This window comes from Thalassophryne amazonica, chromosome 13 (assembly GCF_902500255.1).
Source record: "Thalassophryne amazonica chromosome 13, fThaAma1.1, whole genome shotgun sequence".
Classification (NCBI taxonomy): Eukaryota; Metazoa; Chordata; class Actinopteri; order Batrachoidiformes; family Batrachoididae; genus Thalassophryne; species Thalassophryne amazonica.
This window is the reverse complement of record NC_047115.1, coordinates 5,582,876-5,605,856: the sequence shown is the minus strand read 5'-3', so window position 1 is coordinate 5,605,856 and position 22,981 is coordinate 5,582,876. Positions and strand designations below refer to the sequence as shown.

General features: G+C 43.2%; 1 protein-coding gene across 1 annotated transcript in view; it reads right to left on the bottom strand.

Annotated features, from left to right (window-relative positions):
* Positions 1–515: 515 nt before the first annotated feature.
* znf318 (zinc finger protein 318) overlaps positions 516–22,981 on the bottom strand; it is a 121,713-nt gene continuing 99,247 nt past the window's right edge. Inside the window, exons 8-11 of the mRNA XM_034185415.1 lie at positions 8,680–8,835; positions 8,463–8,556; positions 7,885–8,003; positions 516–4,322 (exon numbers count right to left, since the gene is read on the bottom strand). Coding sequence (XP_034041306.1) covers positions 516–4,322; positions 7,885–8,003; positions 8,463–8,556; positions 8,680–8,835 — 4,176 coding nt within the window. The remainder of the gene's footprint in view (positions 4,323–7,884; positions 8,004–8,462; positions 8,557–8,679; positions 8,836–22,981) is intronic.

Sequence of the window (22,981 nt, the reverse complement as noted above, 5' to 3'; positions counted from 1 at the left end):
ATTAAAACTATGTTTACTGTGTTCAGACAACAGGTCAAAGTAACACACTGGGTTTTGGTCCTGATGCAGGTTTGATCAGAAATTTGTCAGCATTTGAAAGAAAAAAATACAAAGTGAACTTTAGTAGAAAAAAACAGTGAACATTTTCAGGAGAACGACAAAAGGGACAAATTCTGTTCAAATTAAGAGCGCAAACATCTTTCAACTGTCTTAACGTTGCCAAAAAATGTTTTTAACTAATTCCAGGGTCATGTGACAGGACCAACACCGACACAGGTCTCCAGGCCTAGAAACAGGAGGAAGTCTTTATGCTAAGCTAGGCTAAACTAGTCCTGGATTTCTCCAAATGCCCAAATTAAAGGAAGTCCCGCCACCTCCTGGGCCTGAAGAATGTCCTCGTGATGGACTTGTCTTTTTTCCTTTCCTAAAGCTGCCTATAAGTCTGGAAATTTTTTGACAGATGTAATTGAAATATACTCATCATCCAAGAGGTTAAAAAGGGGATTTGTCTGCTTTTACTCAAAATCAAAGTCATAGTCAAAGTCCAGAGAGGTCATGTCTGAGGGAAGGCCCAGTGCTTCAGGGGTTATCTCCAAAACCTGAACTTCATCCTCATGAGAGCTCCCCTTCTCTGGCAGAGACACAGAACCTTCATTCAGATCCCGTCCCTTTAAAGCTGGTACCGCAGACTCTGTGTGTCCTGTATCCAGCTCAGGGTCTGACTCTTCTTTACTCTGCTGGAGCTGTTGCCTTCGGGTCTGGTATCTGGTTTGTCTGATAGGTTTGGTTGGGACTTTCTTCGCAGTTGATTTACCCCTGCTTTTTGGGCCCGGCTTTGCTTCAGATTGTGGTACTCGAGCTGTGGGAGGAAGGGAGAGGGAAGTCTCTGGGATGGACAGGGTCTGTGAATCCTGGTCTCGTGTGGGTTCAGTTTGTGGAACAGGATGCGAGTTTGTTAGAAATTGAAGAACCACTTTGAGTTTGGGTTGAGGTTTATCCTCAGTTTGTGGCAAAGACTCAACCATAGCAATATTTGTCTGTGGAAAAACGTGGGGCTCAGATTTCTGAACTAAGGATTGTGACTGGACTGAAATGCATTCTGCAGTTATTTTGGGTGGAGCCAAGCCAGATTCTGGAATTGGTTCAGTCTGAAAGGCTACGTTTTGTAGGGTTGGTTTGGAGGAGTGGATCTCTATGGAATTAGGCTGCTTTTCAGGCTCTGTTTCAAGGTGGGGCTGGCTTGGAAGTTGGGGTAAGGGCTGGGCTTCAGGCTGACTCAAAGGTTGGGGTAAGGACTGGGCTTCAGGCTGACTCAAAGGCTGGGGTAAGGACTGGGCTTCAGGCTGACTCAAAGGTTGGGGTAGTGGCTGCTGGGCTTCAGGCTGACTCAAAGGTTGGGGTAGTGGCTGCTGGGCTTCAGGCTGACTCAAAGGTTGGGGTAGTGGCTGCTGGGCTTCAGGCTGACTCAAAGGTTGGGGTAGTGGCTGCTGGGCTTCAGGCTGACTCAAAGGTTGGGGTAGTGGCTGCTGGGCTTCAGGCTGACTCAAAGGTTGGGGTAGTGGCTGCTGGGCTTCAGGCTGACTCAAAGGTTGGGGTAGTGGCTGCTGGGCTTCAGGCTGATTCAAAGGTTGGGGTAGTGGCTGCTGGGCTTCAGGCTGACTCAAAGGTTGGGGTAGTGGCTGCTGGGCTTCAGGCTGATTCAAAGGTTGGGGTAGTGGCTGCTGGGCTTCAGGCTGATTCAAAGGTTGGGGTAGTGGCTGCTGGGCTTCACGCTGACTCAAAGGTTGGGCTTCAGGCTGACTCAAGGGTTGGGGCAGGGGCTGCTGGGCTTCAGGCTGACTCAAAGGTTGGGATAGGGGCTGCTGGGCTTCAGGCTGACTCAAAGGTTGGGATAGGGGCTGCTGGGCTTCAGGCTGACTCAAAGGTTGGGATAGGGGCTGCTGGGCTTCAGGCTGACTCAAAGGTTGGGATAGGGGCTGCTGGGCTTCAGGCTGACTCAAAGGTTGGGGTAGGGGCTGCTGGGCTTCAGGCTGACTCAAAGGTTGGGGTAGGGGCTGCTGGGCTTCAGGCTGACTCAAAGGTTGGGGTAGGGGCTGCTGGGCTTCAGGCTGACTCAAAGGTTGGGGTAGGGGCTGCTGGGCTTCAGGCTGACTCAAAGGTTGGGGTAGGGGCTGCTGGGCTTCAGGCTGACTCAAAGGTTGGGGTAGGGGCTGCTGGGCTTCAGGCTGACTCAAAGGTTGGGGTAGGGGCTGCTGGGCTTCAGGCTGTCTCAAAGGTTGGGGTAGGGGCTGCTGGGCTTCAGGCTGTCTCAAAGGTTGGGGTAGGGGCTGCTGGGCTTCAGGCTGTCTCAAAGGTTGGGGTAGGGGCTGCTGGGCTTCAGGCTGACTCAAAGGTTGGGGTAGGGGCTGCTGGGCTTCAGGCTGACTCAAAGGTTGGGGTAGGGGCTGCTGGGCTTCAGGCTGACTCAAAGGTTGGGGTAGGGGCTGCTGGGCTTCAGGCTGACTCAAAGGTTGGGGTAGGGGCTGCTGGGCTTTAGGCTGACTCAAAGGTTGGGGTAGGGGCTGGACTCTAGACTGAGGTTGTGCTTTTGCAGATTGTGGGGATACAAAAGGAGATTTCTTTGCTTCTGTTGCTGACTTTGTGACAGAGGAAGGTCCGGACTGCCCAATGCTACTGTAAAAAATATCAAATAAAGCCTGGGCTTTGGCTGCAGCCAGGTTACTCTTGACTTTTTCCGATTTCTGACTCCCTTCACATATGTTCAGAAAAGGTGGAGGCTTAACAAACACAGTACGTGTCTGCTCGCTTTCTGGCACACCTGGAGCTGCCACATCAGACACAATTTTTATCATCATCTCAGATGGCTGTGTCGGTTTACTGACCTGTGCTGCAGGTTTAGCCTCTGATCCTGCTGGTTTACATACAGACAAGACTGGGTTAACTCCTGAGGTTAAAGGTGCAGAAACTGGTGGGCCTGACGCAGCTAGTTGTGGCAAAGGTTTAACCTCAAGTGGGGGCACAGGGTTAACGCCTGGTGGGACATCTTTAGCTTCAACTTGTATAGGTTTAGACACTGGCTGCAAAGGTTTAGCCTCAAATAATGCAACCTTAGATCCAAGCAGATCAGGTTTAGACTCAAGTAATATAGGTTCAGACACTGGTGGGACAGGCCGAGCATCAAATGTAGCTAAACATGGAACAGGTTTAGCTTCCTCTGGTGTAGTCTGATCAGCAGAAGCTGTTGGGGCAGGATCAGGAAAAAGCGGGATGCGTTTTAGAGGCTCTACTCCAGGAGCATTTTGGGGTCTGATGGAGAGGAAGGTATTCAGAGATGCAGGTTTACAAATGAGAGCAGTTTTCCTCAGGACTGCAGCAGGGCCAGGGAGGTTGGGCCGAATGCGTCCCCGGTTGGCACTACTGGAAACCCAAGAAAGTGGCATGGTAGCCTTTCCTGCCAACTTCTCAGCTATCTCCTTTGCAGCAGCCACAGATTTGGAAAAAGGGTCTGCTGAAGTTGGGCTATGCTTCAAATCTTCTTCATCATCTTTGATGAACTCAGCAGCCACTTTCTCTGCCTCTTTGGCTAGGACATTCTCTCTTTTCTTCCAGTTGAACTTCCCGTAGACTGAAGTTGAGGCTGACGGTGTTGGTTTGGAGATCTCCAGACTCTGTTTGCGGAGCTTGGCTCTCATGGCTGGACTGGGCCCAGAGATGATTTTTGGTGGATCGTAGGGCTTTGGTGGGGGATTGGTCTTCTTCTTGAGGTCCAGTTTTCCCTCATCTCGCTCAGTGGCATGTTTGGAATCGGAATACTTGCTGTATTTGTACTTGTTATCACAGTCTCTGGTTCCATACTTGGACCGCTCCTCATATTTATTGTCATATTCCTTGCGACTGCGAGAATGATATTCTTCTTCTCGACTGTACCTGTGTCTGTCATCATCTTTTTTGCCATGTTTGTCCCTCTCCTCCTCTTCTCTGCTGTACTGATACTTTTCGTCCTTTTTACTGAATTTGGACTTTTCATCTTCCTCTGTCTTGTTGGAAGCAGACTTCACTTCTAGGTTCTTTGTATTTCTCAAGTGCTCTTTTCTGCTCAGCTTCTCATCTTCCTCCTTTTTATGTTTTAATTTCTCCTCCTTCTCACTATTATCCTCTTTAGTTTTTTTCTCCTGTTCCTTCTTGTCCTTCTTGTGTTTGGACTTTTCTTCCTTCTCTTCGCCTTCATGTTTGCGTTTCTTTCCACTCATTTCTAAGGTCAGTCCAGCCTGGCGATCCAGATTCCGCCTCTGCTCGTACAGTGGATCCTCATACATTAGTTTCTGTGAAATGGATGAAACAGACAGGAAGTTAAATGGAAATCAATTCTGATGGGGCCATTTTTTTATTTTTTTGTTCCTACAGAGATGGTCAATATTCCAGTCAGTCAATGATCTAAAACCTCATTTTAAATGCTACCATTTGGTTTTGGCCAAAGTCAATATACTACATGGATATTTTAGTCGCGGAGTGTTTGAACACAGTGGATCAGTGGATTAGCACTGCAAGAAGTCTTGGGCTCGATTCCGCTCATGCCCAGTTCCTTTCTGTGTGGAGTTTGCGTGTTCTCTCCGTGCGTGTGGGTGTGTTTTCTCCAGCCTGACTAAGACAGAGTCTCTACAGGACTGTCCCTGCCTGCTGCTCCTTGTGGCTAGATTTAGTCTAACTGTAATTAGGATGACTAAATGCAGAGGACAAACTTTGTTGTGTCGAGGTAAAATGACAAGACATCCTTCTTTGTCTTCTAGACCTCGCGGGTGGGCTGGTTCAGGTTGTAAGACCTTGTTGGTCAGATTCTGTAGAGACTTTCAAGTCCAGACATAAGACACACTTATTTTCCCTGTCGTATGGCCAGCATACTGGCATAGTATGTTACTATGCTTTTTACTCTTAAATTCATTTTATTAGTGAACGGAGCGGGCTGCGGCCTCAACTTTATCTAAAGTCTGGGTCTTTTAGTGAAGCTTAGGACTAGTGGTTTTTCTTGTTGTTTAATGCTGATAAATTATACTGTATTTCTTGTCTTTCTGAAGTCTGATTCTGTTTTTTCTCTGTTTGAGGTGCTGCTCCATCCAGAGATGGGTGTGGTGTCAACTTCTGCAACCCTCCCATCCTGTGCACCGGCAAAATTTCCTGTATATTAACTGATACGGTACCCCAATTCAAAATGTGGTTGTCTGAAACTTTAAACATCTTGCATATGGAAAAGATTCGGTATTCTCTTCAGGATAAAGCAGACATATTTATCAAGATTTGGCAACCTTTTATGGACTATTTAGGAAAACAGAACTGTTTCATAGCAGCTGTTCAAGATGCCACCTAAAACAAACAAAAAAAAATGTTTTTTTGCAAGAAAATTTTTTTTTGCAAAAACTACATGGATTTGAATCACGTGTGATTGCATCAGCCAAGCTTGAACCTTCGTGCGCATGCATTAGTTTTTTCACGCCTGTCGGTTGCGTCATTCGCCTGTGAGCAGCCTTTGAGTGAGCAGTGGTCCACCCTCCTCGTCGGATTTTCATTGCGAGTAAAATGTCTGAACGATTTGGAGCTTTGCTGCATCAAATTTTTCCAGAAACTGTGAGAAACAGCCAGGTGGAAACCATTCGGAAAATTCAGACGGCTTTCAGGGACGATTCTATGGGGATCACACAGATTAAGGAGTGTTACAACCGGTTTAAAGACGGCGCACAATGGCTGAGGGTGCGCTGCGCTCCGAGCGACAATCGACAGGCTGAAATGACCAGATCATTTCCAAACTGAACGCTGTGTTGATTCGGGACGTCGTCTGACTACTACAGAAATGGCAGAAGACGTGGACATCAGCACTTTTTTGGCACATTCCACTGTTAAGGAGTTTTTGTCATGGAAAGAGGAGCGGAGGAATTCGCCACGGAGCCACTAATGGCGCAGGACAAAAGCACCTCTGTGTTGGTCTCACAGGACATGTTGTAACATGCTCAGCTCTGCACCATTCGGAAGATTCAGACGGCTTTTGGTGGCTTTTCAGTCGTGTGATTATCCAAGAAATTGTGGACGAGCTGGACATGCCACAACATGTCCTGTGAGGCTTCATCACGGCGTTGCTTTTTGTCCCGCGCCATGAGCGGCTCCGTCTTGACGCGCGAATTCCTCCCCTCGTCTTTTCATGACAAAAACTCCTGTAACAGTGGAATGTGCCGAAAAAGTGCTGACGTCCACCTCTTCTGCCATTTCCTCAGGTAGTCAGACGACGTCCCGGATCAACACAGCGTTCAGTTTGGAAAAGATGTGGTTGTTTCAGCCTGTTGATCGCCGCTTGATGCGCGGCAAGCCCTCCGCCATTGTGCGCCGTCTTTACACCAGTTGTAACACTCCTTAATCTGTGTGATTCCCATAGAATCGTCCCTGAAAGCCGTCTGAATTTTCCGAATGGTTTCCACCTGGCTGTTTCTCACAGTTTCTGGAAAAATTTGATGCAGCAAAGCTCCAAATCGTTCATTTTACTCACAATGAAAATCCAACGGGGAGGGTGGACCACTGCTCACTCAAAGCCTGCTCACAGGCGAATGACGCAACCGACAGGCGTGAAAAAACTCACGCATGCGCAAGAAGGTTCAAGCTTGGCTGATGCAAGCGCATGATTCAAATCCATATAGTTTTTGCAAAAAATAAAAAGGACAGATACTTTTCTAACAGACCTCATATTATATATATATATATATATATATATATATATATATATATATATATATATATATATGTATGTATGTGTGTGTGTGTGTTTATTTCTCTGTCTTCAAAGAAAAAAATGTGTAGCTGTGTAACAATGTCAGTCCTTGTGTGTGTTATTTGATTTCTGTTTGTTTGTTTTTGCATACTTGCCAGGAATGTTTGGGGGTTCTTTACTGTTCAGTTGTTACTACTGTGTTCACTTTGTATATAAATCTGCAAAACTTTAATAAATACATTTGGGAAAAAAAAATTTCCTGTATATTTGTTTTGTGAATTGTTCTGTAATTTGTGTCTGTATCATGGCCCAAGCAGAGGGTCACCCCTTTGAGTCTGGTCTGCTTGAGGTTTCTTCCTCAGAGGGAGTTCTGTCTTACTGTTGCTCTGGGGGTTAGTAAGGTTAAACCTTACTTGTGTGAAGTGCCTTGAGGTAACTTTGTTGTGATTTGGCGCTATATAAAGGAAAATAAATTGAAATTGTTGGTGGGCTGGTTCAGGTTTACGATCTCGCTGGTGGGCAGCACCTTGGGATGACATGTATAAATAAGTTGAAGGTTCGTCTGTCAGGATTTCAGGACGTTAAAAGTGGTTTTCGGAACAGGATCCAACAGGTCAGCACCAGATGTTTTCAATCACTCGCATCTTGCATGGTCCATAACATGTTGATTAGTGTTTTCTGAGATGGTGCCCAAAGAAACCAAAAAAATATTCAACCTGGATAGGATTCTGGTCTGTTTTGGGGCCACAGACAGACAGATGAAGACATTCACAGCCACGGTCAGTTTAGAGTCACCTGATCACTGAACTTGCATGTCTTTGAAAGCTGGAGGAAGTGGAGCACCTGGAGGGAACCCATGCGAATATGCAGAAAACATGCTAACTCCACACAGAAAGGACCAGGTGGGAAGCGATCCCATGACCTTCATGCTGAGGCAACAATGGTAACCACTAAGCCACCGTGCTGCCCAAGCTGAAACCAGATTATTTTAAAATGACTGGTAAGGTTTGACTTTACCTTTGTGACACCTTTTGGAGCGACATGGTGCTTTGGTGCCAAATAAATTAACTGAATTGATGATTAATGAATTATCAAAGAGTATGTGACTACTTCAATAATCAATTAGTAATCAATACCTTGTATTTCTCATTGTGAGCGTGTCTCGTGACATGTTCTTCTGCACAAATGGCATCTCCGTAAAACTCTTCACACAGCAAGCAGAAGAACCCTGAGACCGGGATCATGAACTCTGCCCCTGCAGCAAAACAAACCACACAACATTTTGAATTCTCCGATAGAGATAAATTTAAGTGCCAATAGTGTTTACCTGACCGACACCTCTGACCGGATCCTGTCATAACAGAAGGTTTCAAATATTAAAGAAGTGTCAGAGTGCAACCCGGTGGCAGCACGTCCTCAGTGAGGCTACAGAGCCAAATGTGAGCCGCCAACAAATCTGTGGTGAGCAATTAAAAGTCTTTTCTAAAACAGCTGCCTTCACAAAAACAAGACATGAAGTGACAATGGAGGTCTGGACTGGAATCCCCCATCCACTTTGATCCCAGTCCGTCGTGTCACTGTTTTCATTATAGACAGAAATCACAGCCAAGATCGTCAACCTGGAAGCAGAAGACGGCTAACGACATTCAGCGGCTCAGGCACAAGGCATCATAAATGATTATAAGATCAGGAACCAAAGAGACCAGGAGACTACCTTTGGCTGGTTTAGTCAGGTTCTCTGCTGACGGCGGCTTCTTGGCTGCTGTACTCGAACTGGAAGCCCAGGGTCGGTCATATGGGTCCAGAGTCTGTAGAAGCCCAGAAGACAGGTGAGATGAAAGAAGGAAAGGGAGCTGCAGGTGTATGAAAGACAAAGCGAGTCCTTCCCATGAAAAGTTGTTTAATGACCTCAACGGAAAGGAGTAACAAACCTTTCTGTGTATTTTACTGTGCATGTGCGTGAAAAAGTCAAACATGGAACCACAGGTGACGTTACAGTTTCGACACCAATGGTTTCCAGCATCATAGTACTCAAACGGATCTGGAGGAGGCCTGGAACACGGAGCTGATTCTGGGGCAGAGCTCTGCTAAGAAACAAAGAAGACAATCATGAAGCAAATAAAGAAAATTCAGGAACAAGTCAGACCTTAAAACGGCCCAAAGTAACCAAAGTTCTTACCTTCAGCACATTCCAGCCTCCGAGACATTAGTCAACACAAACGCACGACGCCATCAACAAAAACGCACGGGCGTCTAATGAAGCAAACATGACCTTTCTAGTTCCCGATCTCGAAATTCCCTACAAACTGTTAAACCCCACCATTAATTCAAAGGTTAACTTTATTCCAAAGCAGCGAACAGAAGCTAAGCTATGCCTGAATCACAGGTTCAATAAAAATAATAATAATAATAATCAGAATTCAGCTGTCTGTTCTCTAAAGCGCCCCCTGGTGTCAGACAGGATCAACTGCAGATGTGCCGATGTTCCCTGGCAGCGTCCAAAGTGGATCCAAAACACAGGAAGAACAAATACCGCACCACGCAAAGAAGAAATAACCCAACAGAATAAAGACGGTTTGGAGGGGCTACGATGTCAAAAGACATGAAAGGATCATTTTCCTCACGTTTTAGTTGTTGGACCCAAAAAAACAAAAGCAAACTGAAAAAGCTGCTGTTTTCCACTCCAAATTCCTCTGGGGCCTTTACGTACACACACACACACACACACACACACACACACACACACACACACACACACACACACACACACACACACACACACACACACACACACACACACACACACACACACACACACACACACACACACACACACACATATATATGTGTATGTATGTCAGAAAACAAAACAATTCATGATCATTTCTTCAATCAACAGAGAACAAATCTATAAGAACTGCCATGCCCGGCCTGGGTCGAGGCCTTAGTCCTTATTTTGCCTCTCCTTTTGGCTCACCTCCTGCCCCAGCTTGGATGTGTTAATTATTTTTTCATCATTATTTCTCTGTTCTGTTTTGATTTGTCACTTTGTTTTTTTTTTGTTACTTTTCTTACTTTGGTCATGGTTTAGTTCCATTCTTGTTTTATTCAGTCAGTCTGTGTTGTCATTGTTTATCATTTGTTTTTCCTTGTTCCATTGCTTATATGATCTTTGTGCTTTAATGTCAGGTTTTGTTTATCACTTAGTCGCCGTCTTATTTTCTGGTCTGTTTAGTCATTTTTGTTTTCTTAGTCAGTTCCAGTTCAGTTTGGTCTTAGTGTTTATTTTCTTATCAGTTCTCATGTAGTTTGTTCTAGTTCTTATCTTCATGCCTGATTTTTCACTCTCACTCTTGACACCTGCTCTGGTGTCTCTGTATCCTACATCACTTCACTTTGTGCATTCGCTTCCTCCCCATCTTGTACAGTGTTTACTCTTTGTTCACTAGCCACGCCCCCTTTCCAGATTATTCCTCACGTGCACCTCGTTAACACCACCTGTCCCTGGTTTCACACCAATTAGTCCACCATCATTTAAACCACAGGTGTCAAACTGATTCCCGAAAGGGCCAAGAGGGTGCAGGTTTTCTGTGTACCCACCAACTCCACAAAGTAACTGATTAACCCTATTCGGTACTTTAGTGAGCACAATATGGAGAAAGCAAATTGCCATGAGGTACAATGGACCCCAAAAGTCCTGAACAGCGTTAATATCACTTTGAGCAGGTGGGATGACTTAATCATTGAAATCACCTGGTGGAGTTGGAGGTTACAAAGAAAACCTGCCCCCTCTTGGCCCTTTCTGGAATCAGTTTGACACCTATGACTTAAACCCTCACAGTCTCACAGTCCCTCACCAGTTTGTTGTCGCTTCTTGCACACATCCCAGCCTTTTGTTCTCAGTCCTGTTTTTGCCAAGCCGTGTACCAATTATTGCTCTGTTCTCCTCGACCAAGCCTTTTGCCTCATCTTTGATTACTGTGTTTGCTCGTGCCTTGACCCCTGCTTGATCATGACTGCTTTTTTGTCCGACCCCAACTGTACCTCTGCTCCGCTGCTTGACCACCTGTGCACCGAACCCAAGCCTGAAATAAAGACCAGGTTTTTTCCTGCTCCCACGACAAATCTTGGAGTCTGTATTGCGAGTCCAGCCGCGACGGCTGTCGGGCAGCCGCCCGCCCAGACAAGAACAGTCATTCAAGAAAATATACAGGTAACGAGCTGAGGCACTTGGCTGAAGCACTCAGTGAGAGAATAAATAAGACCGTGTTACAGCTTTTAACCAGCACACGCTTACAGTGTTTTTCTACACACTGTAGTTCCAGTTACCTTGTATATATTACCTTTCTTTCTTTGGAAAAAGCTCTATACACATTAAATGCAGAAAGTAAAATAATTCATGCAGTTGCCACATTCTGACATTTAAAGCTCAGTCAGTCTTTTGGAAGTGCTGTGTGAGTGCAAAAACTATCAAACGTGCTGTTTCCTACATGTGTGAAGATGACTGTACATTTAAAGTTATTGTTTCATGTAATTAATGATGACTGTGCACACTCTAATACAGTAGGTGGCATTATGCACCTCTAAAGCTGGTTTGTGATCTGTCACTAAGCAAAGCAGTTTTCATTTTATTTTCAAATGGATCATGCTTTAAGGCAAGCGATTCGCGATGGATTTAATGGTCCTGAAATTGTCAGAAAATGTTGGCAGCATTACAAAAAACGACGCTGATGGCTAATGTTAGAATGAGTGAGTGAAATGGCTTGCTGTCATGACAGCAGATCTAAGAAGTTTGTGTTCCATTATCTCCGTCGAGTGAAAGTTTCTTGTAATTTTGGTTAATGATAATGTGTTGGCAAGTATCATGGCTTAGCTGAAGTGAGTTTCACTCAAACGCTAACCCCAACATTCAGCTTTTATCCACCGTTACTGAGGCAATAATGTGGTCACAATTTTCAACACCCCACCAAAGCCACCCACTGAAGAAAACCACCGTCCAGCCAAAAACAGGGTTTAATGAAGCTGACCCCGAGCCAACACCAGCTACTAACAGTGTCCAATAAAACCGATTTAAAATATGCCCAAATGAAGCCCAGCGAGCCTAGAAGACACCAGCAAACCAAACTCAGCATAGACAGAATCAAAAATGGTAGAGTTCTATAAACATCTCTCTCACACGCACACATGCACAAAGAAAGAAAGAAAGAAAGAAAGAAAGGAGTAAAACCAAATGAAAGAATTAAATAGTGCAATCCTTTAAGACTCGCACTGTTTGTCACATGATGCTGTACTGTAATACCACAAGCTTAAACACAGCAATAACAAAACTGCACATGCAATTTTCAGTATTTAATACTCTGTATCCTTTCAGCAATGATAATGAAAAATAAACTCTGCACAAATTTTTTAATATCACTAGCAGGCAACAACTCTGGCTTGCTCAAATTTATGACTCAAAAAAAAAAAAAAAACCCTGACGTGAATAGTATCTTACTCACTCACTCATCTTGAATAAACTTACTCCAATTAAGGGTCACAGGGGGCGGAGCCTATCCCCTTTTACTATTACCTAAAAAAGAGGTGACTAGGTCCTCTGAGGTGTTTTGTGGGGGGACAACCGCTGCAATGCATGATCCTGTCCCCAGACAACAGAAGTAGGAGTTGTGTCCACATTCACTGTGTTACATAGGACCTGTTCCTGGTGGATGTTGGACTCTGTCAAGGCTGCCCCTTGTCACCAATATCGTTCATGATCTTTAAGGACGGGATTTCAAGGTGCAGTCAGGGACAGGAGGGTGTCCAGTTTAGTGCTCTCAGAGTTGCACCTTTGCTTTTTCTGGACGATGTGGTTTAGCTAATCAAATGGTGACCTCTGAAGTTAATGAGCAGGTCTGAGGCTAAATGTGAAGCAAATGGGACGAGAATCAGTGCTTCCAAATCTGAGACCATGGTCCACTCTCAGGAAAGTGTAGACTGTCCCCTCTGGGTCAGGGGAGAGTTACTGTCCTGAGTGGAGGAGAAGTATCTCAGGGTCTTGTTCATGAGTGGAGGTAAGGTGGAACATGAGATCGATGTTTTACAGAGGCTGTATAAGACCGTCGTGTTGAAGGAGCTGAGCCAGAAGGCGAGGGTCTTGATTTATGGTCCTATCAATTATCCCATGGTCATTATGTAATGATGAATAACATTTCAGGTACAAGCGATGGAAATGATATTCCTCCATCAGGTATCTGGGCTGAGACTCAGGGACAGTGTGAGCAGCTTGATCATCCGGCTGGACTCTGAGTAGAGCCGCTGCTTCTTCACATCAAAAGGAGACAATTGAGGTGGTTGAGGCATCTAGTTGAGGATCCCCCTGGTGGTCTCCCTAGAGAGGTCTTATAGGCACGTCCAAGTGGGAGGAGGCCCCAGGAAAGACCCAGGATGCACTAGAGGGGTAGAAATATTATTTAAAAATTGACTACAGACCATATTTTGTAAGGTTTCTTCCCACTGATTCTCACAGTGCTTGAAACTGGTGACACCAGAACAAATAACCGGTGGTTACAGGATCTCCTCCCACAGAAATTAAACTCATTCCCATCAGAGATGCGTCTGATGAGGGTTGGATTGTCCGCGAACTTCAGGAGCTTTACAGACTGGTGATTGAAGGTGCAGCTCTTGGTGTACAGGGAAAAGAGTGGAGGAGAAAGACCCCAGCCTTGGGGGATTTGGTGTTGTCGACCAAGCGGTCCCCTCTAAAACTCGGCCCCCCCTGCCTTCACTGTGCATGCGTTACTTCAAAGCATCAGCAGTCATTTCGAAATGTCAGCTGTGGTTCACTGATTATCACCTTGTTTCTGCTTCAAACTGCCTCCAGTCATCATCTGTCTCAGCCACAGGTATCTGAAGCTTTTCTACAACAATCATTTCCACATAAATTCAGGATTATTTCATCATAAAAGACGGACAAAGCGCCGCAGACGTAATGCTGTGCCTTTCAGTGTATCAGTCGTGAAATTAGATGATTATCGCCTCGTTTCTACTTCAAACTGACTTTAGAATGATTTAAGAGGTTTTACTTTATCATCTGATGGTTAATCACATTAATCCATTTGATCACTTTGGGTGAAGACAGTCAGACTGGTGCTGCTGAGCACCAAAATGATGTATGTGCAGTGAAGGCGGGGGGCAATTGGGGGGAGGACCCTTCGGTCTGTATCACTGGTGTAACAGTATAACAGTATAGAAGATATCCTAGGATATCTTCCACCCCACCCTGGAACTCTTCCCTACCCCTGACAGGCAACGTTCCAACATTCCACTCTTGGAATTAACTCCAAAATGAGTTCAGACAAAGAGCTCGTGCCACTTCACACTTTTACTCTTGATGGCTCTGACCTGTAGATGTTTTACCTGATTCTATTATCTCCTTCAAGTGTCTGTTTTCTATGTAAATGCACCTGTGTGTGTGTGTGTGTGTGTAACTCTGCCTCTTGGCCAGGACACACTTGAAAAAGAGATTCTTAATCTCAGTGAGTTTTATCCTGGTTAAATAAAGGTGATAAGGCCCAGTCAGCCTTTAAACTCTGTATTTCATGGATGTTTTATGGTCCCAGATGAAGCAGTTTGATTGATGGTGAGTGATAGCTATTGGTTTTCTTTCTGTATCTATCTATAACTATCAGCAATAGTAATATTTCCTATTCTGAAGTATCCTTAAACCCCCCTTCTAAATATACTCCACAAATATATGGACCTGATTGACAACCTGAAATATGTGATGTGATGGAAAATACTCCAATTTAATTTTGCATAAAATATCCAGTGTATGTATCAAACACACACACAAACACATACACAATAGTATGCAAAGAAACATATGTTTAAGAAACATAATGAAAATGAGGGGCCTATAATTTGTTTAGCTGAATTAGTGTTTCACCTTCCTGTGACCTTGACCTTTGACCTTGATCCTTTTGTGTACTGAAAAGTACCTTACTAGGGCTGCTATACGTATTTCAAAAATTGGGACCAGCAAAGTTGTGTAGTTAAATTTAGTGTTTGACCTTCCTGTGACCTTGACCCTTTTGTGTACTGAATGGTACCTTACTAGGGCTGCTTATATGTGAAGTTGCAAGAGTCTGTGATGTAAACTGTGTGCTGCACAGCGAGTTAAAGGTGAAAAATGCAATGATGACAAAGAACCAAACAAAAACCATACATATTAAACATATCTTGCAAAACTTCGTTTTAGCAAGACACTAGGGTGTGGGGTAAGATATCCAGGGTGGGGGGTAAGATATCCTAGCACCCCCCCCCCCCCGGGGTGTAAGATATCCAGGGGTGAAGATAAACTGTTACACCGGTACTGATGTGTGTTGGAGACGTGTCCTCCCAGCATCACATGCTGCCTCTCAGTGGACAGGAAGTGAGTGATCCACCTGCAGGTGGAGTAGGGCACACCAAGCTGAGAGAGCTCGTCCTGCAGCAGGGCCAGGATGATCGTGTTGAAAGCAGAGCTCAAGTCCACAAACTGGCTGTGAATACTTATGTACAGCGGGACAAATAAGTACTTGATCCACTGTCAATTTTGCTGGTTATCCCACCTACAAAGAATGTAGAGGTCTGTAATTTTTAGTGTAGGTACACTTCAACTGTGAGAGAATCTAAAAAAAATAAAACAATCAGTAAATCAAGATCAGTATTTGATCCACTAGAAAAACAATTTCAATTCAATTTCAATTTATTTTCATTTATATAGCGCCAAATCACAACAGAGTTCCCTCAAAGTGCTTCACACAGGTAAGGTCTAACCTTACCAACCCCCAGAGCAACAGTGGTAAGAAAAACTCTCCCTGATGAAGAAACCTCAAGCAGACCAGACTCAAAGGGGTGACCCTCTGCTTGGGCCATGATACCGACATAAATTACAGAACAATTCACAGACAAATATACAAGAAATGCTATTGGTGCACAGGACAGGAGGATTGCCAACACGAACACAACTCCCATCTCTGGATGGAGCTGCACCTTAGAGAGAAAAAAACAGAATCAGGCATCAGAAAGACAAAAAATACTGTATAATTTGTCAGCATTAAACAACAAGAAAAACAGAGAAATACTAAGGTGATCACCGGCCACTAGCCCGAAACTTCACTAAAAGACCCAGAATTTAGGTAAAGTTGAGGCCACGGCACGCTCCAATTACTAATAAATGAATTAAAAGAGTAAAAAGCGTAAAACAAAACTGTACCAGTATGCTAGCCATATGAAATTGAAAATAAGTGCGTCTTAAGTCTGGACTTGAAAGTCTCCACAGAATCTGACTGTTTTATTGATGCAGGGAGATCATTCCACAGAACAGGGGCACGATAAGAGAAAGCTCTGTGACCCACAGACTTCTTATTCACCTTAGGGACACAAAGTAGTCCTGCAGCCTGAAAACGTAAAGCCCGGGCCGGTACGTAAGGTTTAATTAGGTCAGCTAGGTAGAGAGGTGCCAGTCCATGAATAATTTAAAAACAGACCTTAATATTTGGTACAGTAGCCTTTGTTTACAGTTACAGAGGTCAAACGTTTCCTGTAGTTTTTCACCAGGTTTTCACACACTGCAGCAGGGATTTTGGTCCACTCCTCCATACAGATCTTCTCCAGATCTTTCAGGTTTGGAGTTTCTGCTCCCTCCAAAGATTTTCTATTGAGTTCAGGTCTGGAGACTGGCCAGACCACTCCAGGACCGTGAAATGCTTCTTACGGAGCCCCTCCTTAGTTGCCCTGACTGTGTGTTTGGGGTCATTGTCATGCTGAAGACCCAGCCATGACCCATCTTCAATGCTCTTACTGAGGGAAGGAGGTTGTTTGATACATGACCCCATCCATCCTCCCTTCAATACGGTGCAGTCGTCCTGTCCCCTTTGCAGAAAAGCACCACCAGAATATATGGAGCTAAATCCAGGCCAAAAGTTTTGAAATGTGAAAATAAAAAAAGATTGAAAAAATACATTTAAGCTGAAAATTCAATGTTTGTTCTTGAATTTTATCATCATTTAAAAAGTATTATTAAAATAAAAATAAGTGTAAGATATATATTTTTCAGTTTAAATATATTTTTGAATCAGCTCTGTAATTATTTTGATCAAATAACTTATTTTCATTCACATTTCTTTTTTTCACCTACAGATCTTTTTTTCACTTTCAGATCTTATTTTTTCAGTTTCAAACTTTTGGCCCCGTTTTGTCATGGGAGGGTGTGGCTTTGATTGAGAGGGGTGTGGAACTGTGAGCGACAGGAGAGCAATCAGTCCTCACATGATGTTGCTTTCAGGAAACATATATATCTTACACTTATTTTGATAATACTTTTTAAATGATTATAAAATTCAAGAACCAACACTTGTTTCAAAATGTATTTTTTCAATCTTTTTTTATTTTCAGATTACAAAACTTTTGGCCTGGATTTAGCTCCATAAGAGTATGATGTTTCCACCCCCATGCTTCACGGATGGGATGGTTTTCTTGGGGTTCTTCTCATCCTCTAAACATGGTAAGTGGAGTTGATGCCAAAAAGCTCTATTTTGGTTTCATCTGACCACATGAAAATTCAGTAAGGTATATCTTGTATATTATATTCTAAGGTGGAACTATGCCAGTATACTAAGGTATATCTAAATATCTAAAAAGGAAGAGTAAAATAGGAGAGTAGAATAGAGCCACTTAGGTGCCTGGTCTTGAGCATGGGCGCAATTTGGTGGGGGATAGGGGAGACATGTCCCCCACACCTTTTCAACCGGGGGGACAGAATATGGTATGTCCCCCCACCTTCTGACATATATGTGTGTACTTGAAACATGCTATGTCAGTCTTATGTGCAAACCATGTCAGTCTTATGTGCAAAACCATGTCAGAATGGTATCTTTGTTTCTGCAAGTTTGTATTTTTAGCAGCATTGACTTGTTTCCAACAGCTGTTTCTTGTTTGTCACATTCAGAATTTTCTGGGACTGCATTTGCCCAGATTTGAAACCAAAAATAGTTGCCTCTAGGGATTAGTGTCTACACATAAGTATCAATGGACCATATGCTAATTTACTAAATTCTGAAAGTTAGAAAAGGAAATCAGAAAAGCTATCTGGGACCTCAGAAAGCCCATCTGCAATTATTGCTTGATCTCCAAAATCAGTCTATGCAAGTGAAATTATGTTCAGTTTGACTGTTGTCATTAGTGTCACTTCGAAAATTAAAAATTCATAAGTAATTTATCCTAAACTTATGATCTGTTGTTTTTTCAAACTTATGCAAAAATAAATCTTGAGAAAAAAAATACAGTATGTGATAGTTAATAATTATTAAGAGCCTGTTCTTTCATATTCATGAATACATTTTACCACATTGCAGTTGTTTTTTTAATGAAAACTCAACCTATCATTCTTTTTGAGTTCTACACTTGTGGTGATACCTTATTTACACCAAGATGTTAATAAAATCAATGCTGGCTATTCTCAGAATAAAGTACTTATATCCACAGTTTCAAATTGTATAAGTCAAATGGTGTCCACTTTATGGTCTTCTCAAAACATTAAAATTACTGTTCTGGATGCTCAGAATGCATCTGAGCTTATCTAGAAACCGTTGGCTTCTGGCGGCCTTGTACTTTGTCCCCCCCAATTTGTAGTTCTAAATTGCGCCCTTGGTCTTGAGAACCAGGGATGGTGACATGACCTTCTCCCATGCCTCCTCTGGATCATCCAGATGGTCACTGGTGAACTTCAAACGGGCCTGGACATGTGCTGGCTTGAGCAGGGGGACCTTGCTGCCCTGCAGGATTTTAAACCATAACAGCATCATGTGTTACTAATGTAATCTTTGTGACTGTGGTCCCACCTCTCTTCAGGTCATTGACCAGGTCCTCCTGTGTAGTTCTGAGCTTTCTCAGAATCATCCTTACCCCACAAAGTGAGATCTTGCATGGAATCCCAGATCGAAGGAGATTGACAGTCATCTTGTGTTTCTTCCACTTTCTAATAAATAATCATAACAGTTGTTGTCTTCTACCAAGCTGCTTGCCTGTTGTCCTGTAGTCCATCCCAGCCTTGTGCAAGTCTACAGTTTTGTCCCTGGTGTCCTTAGACAGCTCTTTGGACTTGGCTATGGTGGACAGGTTGGAGTGTGATTGATTGTGTGAACAGGTGTCTTTTATACAGGTAACAAGTTCAAACAGGTGCAATTAATACAGGTAAAGAGTGCAGAATAAGAGGGCTTCTTAAAGAAAAACTAACAGGTCTGTGAGACAGAATTCTTGTTGGTTGGTAGGTGTTCAAATACTTATTTGCAGCAGTAACATATAAATAAATTATTAAAAAATCATACATTGTGATTTCTGGATTCTTTTTTTTTTTTAAGATTATGTCTCTCACCTAAGATGAAAATTTCAGACCCCTCCATGATTTCTAAGTGGGAGAACTTGCAAAACTGCAGGGTGTTCAAATACTTATTTTCCTCACTGTATGTATATATATATATATATATATATATACACTCAACAAAAATATAAATGCAACACTTTTGGTTTTGCTCCCATTTTGTATGAGATGAACTCAAAGATCTAAAACTTTTTCCACATACACAATATCACCATTTCCCTCAAATATTGTTCACAAACCAGTCTAAATCTGTGATAGTGAGCACTTCTCCTTTGCTGAGATAATCCATCCCACCTCACAGGTGTGCCATATCAAGATGCTGATTAGACACCATGATTAGTGCACAGGTGTGCCTTAGACTGCCCACAATAAAAGGCCACTCTGAGGGAAATGGTGATATTGTGTATGTGGAAAAAGTTTTAGATCTTTGAGTTCATCTCATGTCCACATTGTCACTCTTGCTTGCCTCTACTGGTGGTTGGCTCTCAATGCGGTATTGTATCACTTCCTGTTCCGGAGCACAGCGGTGTTTTTCTGTATCTGTTAGCTGTTTAATCTGCGCAGTTAGATTGATCTAGTTATCTAGATTACGATTTGTTTCCCAGTGTAATCTTTACATGCCTTAACTAAAGCACTCCTTCTGCTGAATCACCTCTAAATTATTTACACATTATTCACTTTGCGTGTTTTAAGGAATCCGCTAGCTTAGCGTAGCTACTAGCTCTTAGCCGATTTAGCATGGCGGCTTCTCCTGTCTCTCCCGCACTTTTCTGCTCTGGGTGTGAAATGTTTAGTTATTCCTCGGCCTCCTTTAGCAGTAACGGTACTTGTAATAAGTGTAGCTTATTCGTAGCTTTGGAGGCCAGGCTGGGCGAATTGGAGACTCGGCTCCGCACCGTGGAAAATTCTACAGCTAGCCAGGCCCCTGTAGTCGGTGCGGACCAAGGTAGCTTAGCCGCCGTTAGTTACCCCCTGGCAGATCCCGAGCAGCCGGGAAAGCAGGCCGAATGGGTGACTGTGAGGAGGAAGCGTAGCCCTAAACAGAAGCCCCGTGTACACCACCAACCCGTTCACATCTCTAACCGTTTTTCCCCACTCGACGACACACCCGCCAAGGATCAAACTCTGGTTATTGGCGACTCTGTTTTGAGAAATGTGAAGTTAGCGACACCAGCAACCATAGTCAATTGTCTTCCGGGGGCCAGAGCAGGCGACATTGAAGGAAATATGAAACTGCTGGCTAAGGCTAAGCGTAAATTTGGTAAGATTGTAATTCACGTCGGCAGTAATGACACCCGGTTACGCCAATCGGAGGTCACTAAAATTAACATTAAATCGGTGTGTAACTTTGCAAAAACAATGTCGGACTCTGTAGTTTTCTCTGGGCCCCTCCCCAATCGGACCGGGAGTGACATGTTTAGCCGCATGTTCTCCTTGAATTGCTGGCTGTCTGAGTGGTGTCCAAAAAATGAGGTGGGCTTCATAGATACTTGGCAAAGCTTCTGGGGAAAACCTGGTCTTGTTAGGAGAGACGGCATCCATCCCACTTTGGATGGAGCAGCTCTCATTTCTAGAAATCTGGCCAATTTTCTTAAATCCTCCAAACCGTGACTATCCAGGGTTGGGACCAGGAAGCAGAGTTGTAGTCTTACACACCTCTCTGCAGCTTCTCTCCCCCTGCCATCCCCTCATTACCCCATCCCCGTAGAGACGGTGCCTGCTCCCAGACCACCAATAACCAGCAAAAATCTATTTAAGCATAAAAATTCAAAAAGAAAAAATAATATAGCACCTTCAACTGCACCACAGACTAAAACAGTTAAATGTGGTCTATTAAACATTAGGTCTCTCTCTTCTAAGTCCCTGTTAGTAAATGATATAATAATTGATCAACATATTGATTTATTCTGCCTTACAGAAACCTGGTTACAGCAGGATGAATATGTTAGTTTAAATGAGTCAACACCCCCGAGTCACACTAACTGTCAGAATGCTCGTAGCACGGGCCGGGGCGGAGGATTAGCAGCAATCTTCCATTCCAGCTTATTAATTAATCAAAAACCCAGACAGAGCTTTAATTCATTTGAAAGCTTGACTCTTAGTCTTGTCCATCCAAATTGGAAGTCCCAAAAACCAGTTTTATTTGTTATTATCTATCGTCCACCTGGTCGTTACTGTGAGTTTCTCTGTGAATTTTCAGACCTTTTGTCTGACTTAGTGCTTAGCTCAGATAAGATAATTATAGTGGGCGATTTTAACATCCACACAGATGCTGAGAATGACAGCCTCAACACTGCATTTAATCTATTATTAGACTCTATTGGCTTTGCTCAAAAAGTAAATGAGTCCACCCACCACTTTAATCATATCTTAGATCTTGTTCTGACTTATGGTATGGAAATAGAAGACTTAACAGTATTCCCTGAAAACTCCCTTCTGTCTGATCATTTCTTAATAACATTTACATTTACTCTGATGGACTACCCAGCAGTGGGGAATAAGTTTCATTACACTAGAAGTCTTTCAGAAAGTGCTGTAACTAGGTTTAAGGATATGATTCCTTCTTTATGTTCTCTAATGCCATATACCAACACAGTGCAGAGTAGCTACCTAAACTCTGTAAGTGAGATAGAGTATCTCGTCAATAGTTTTACATCCTCATTGAAGACAACTTTGGATGCTGTAGCTCCTCTAAAAAGAGAGCTTTAAATCAGAAGTGCCTGACTCCGTGGTATAACTCACAAACTCGTAGCTTAAAGCAGATAACCCGTAAGTTGGAGAGGAAATGGCGTCTCACTAATTTAGAAGATCTTCACTTAGCCTGGAAAAAGAGTCTGTTACTCTATAAAAAAGCCCTCCGTAAAGCTAGGACATCTTTCTACTCATCACTAATTGAAGAAAATAAGAACAACCCCAGGTTTCTTTTCAGCACTGTAGCCAGGCTGACAAAGAGTCAGAGCTGTATTGAGCTGAGTATTCCATTAACTTTAACTAGTAATGACTTCATGACGTTCTTTGCTAACAAAATTTTAACTATTAGAGAAAAAATTACTCATAACCATCCCAAAGACGTATCGTTATCTTTGGCTGCTTTCAGTGATGCTGGTATTTGGTTAGACTCTTTCTCTCCGATTGTTCTGTCTGAGTTATTTTCATTAGTTACTTCATCCAAACCATCAACATGTTTATTAGACCCCATTCCTACCAGGCTGCTCAAGGAAGCCCTACCATTATTTAATGCTTTGATCTTAAATATGATCAATCTATCTTTGTTAGTTGGCTATGTACCACAGGCTTTTAAGGTGGCAGTAATTAAACCATTACTTAAAAAGCCATCACTTGACCCAGCTATCTTAGCTAATTATAGGCCAATCTCCAACCTTCCTTTTCTCTCAAAAATTCTTGAAAGGGTAGTTGTAAAACAGCTAACTGATCATCTGCAGAGGAATGGTCTATTTGAAGAGTTTCAGTCAGGTTTTAGAATTCATCATAGTACAGAAACAGCATTAGTGAAGGTTACAAATGATCTTCTTATGGCCTCGGACAGTGGACTCATCTCTGTGCTTGTTCTGTTAGACCTCAGTGCTGCTTTTGATACTGTTGACCATAAAATTTTATTACAGAGATTAGAGCATGCCATAGGTATTAAAGGCACTGCGCTGCGGTGGTTTGAATCATATTTGTCTAATAGATTACAATTTGTTCATGTAAATGGGGAATCTTCTTCACAGACTAAAGTTAATTATGGAGTTCCTCAAGGTTCTGTGCTAGGACCAATTTTATTCACTTTATACATGCTTCCCTTAGGCAGTACTATTAGACGGTATTGCTTA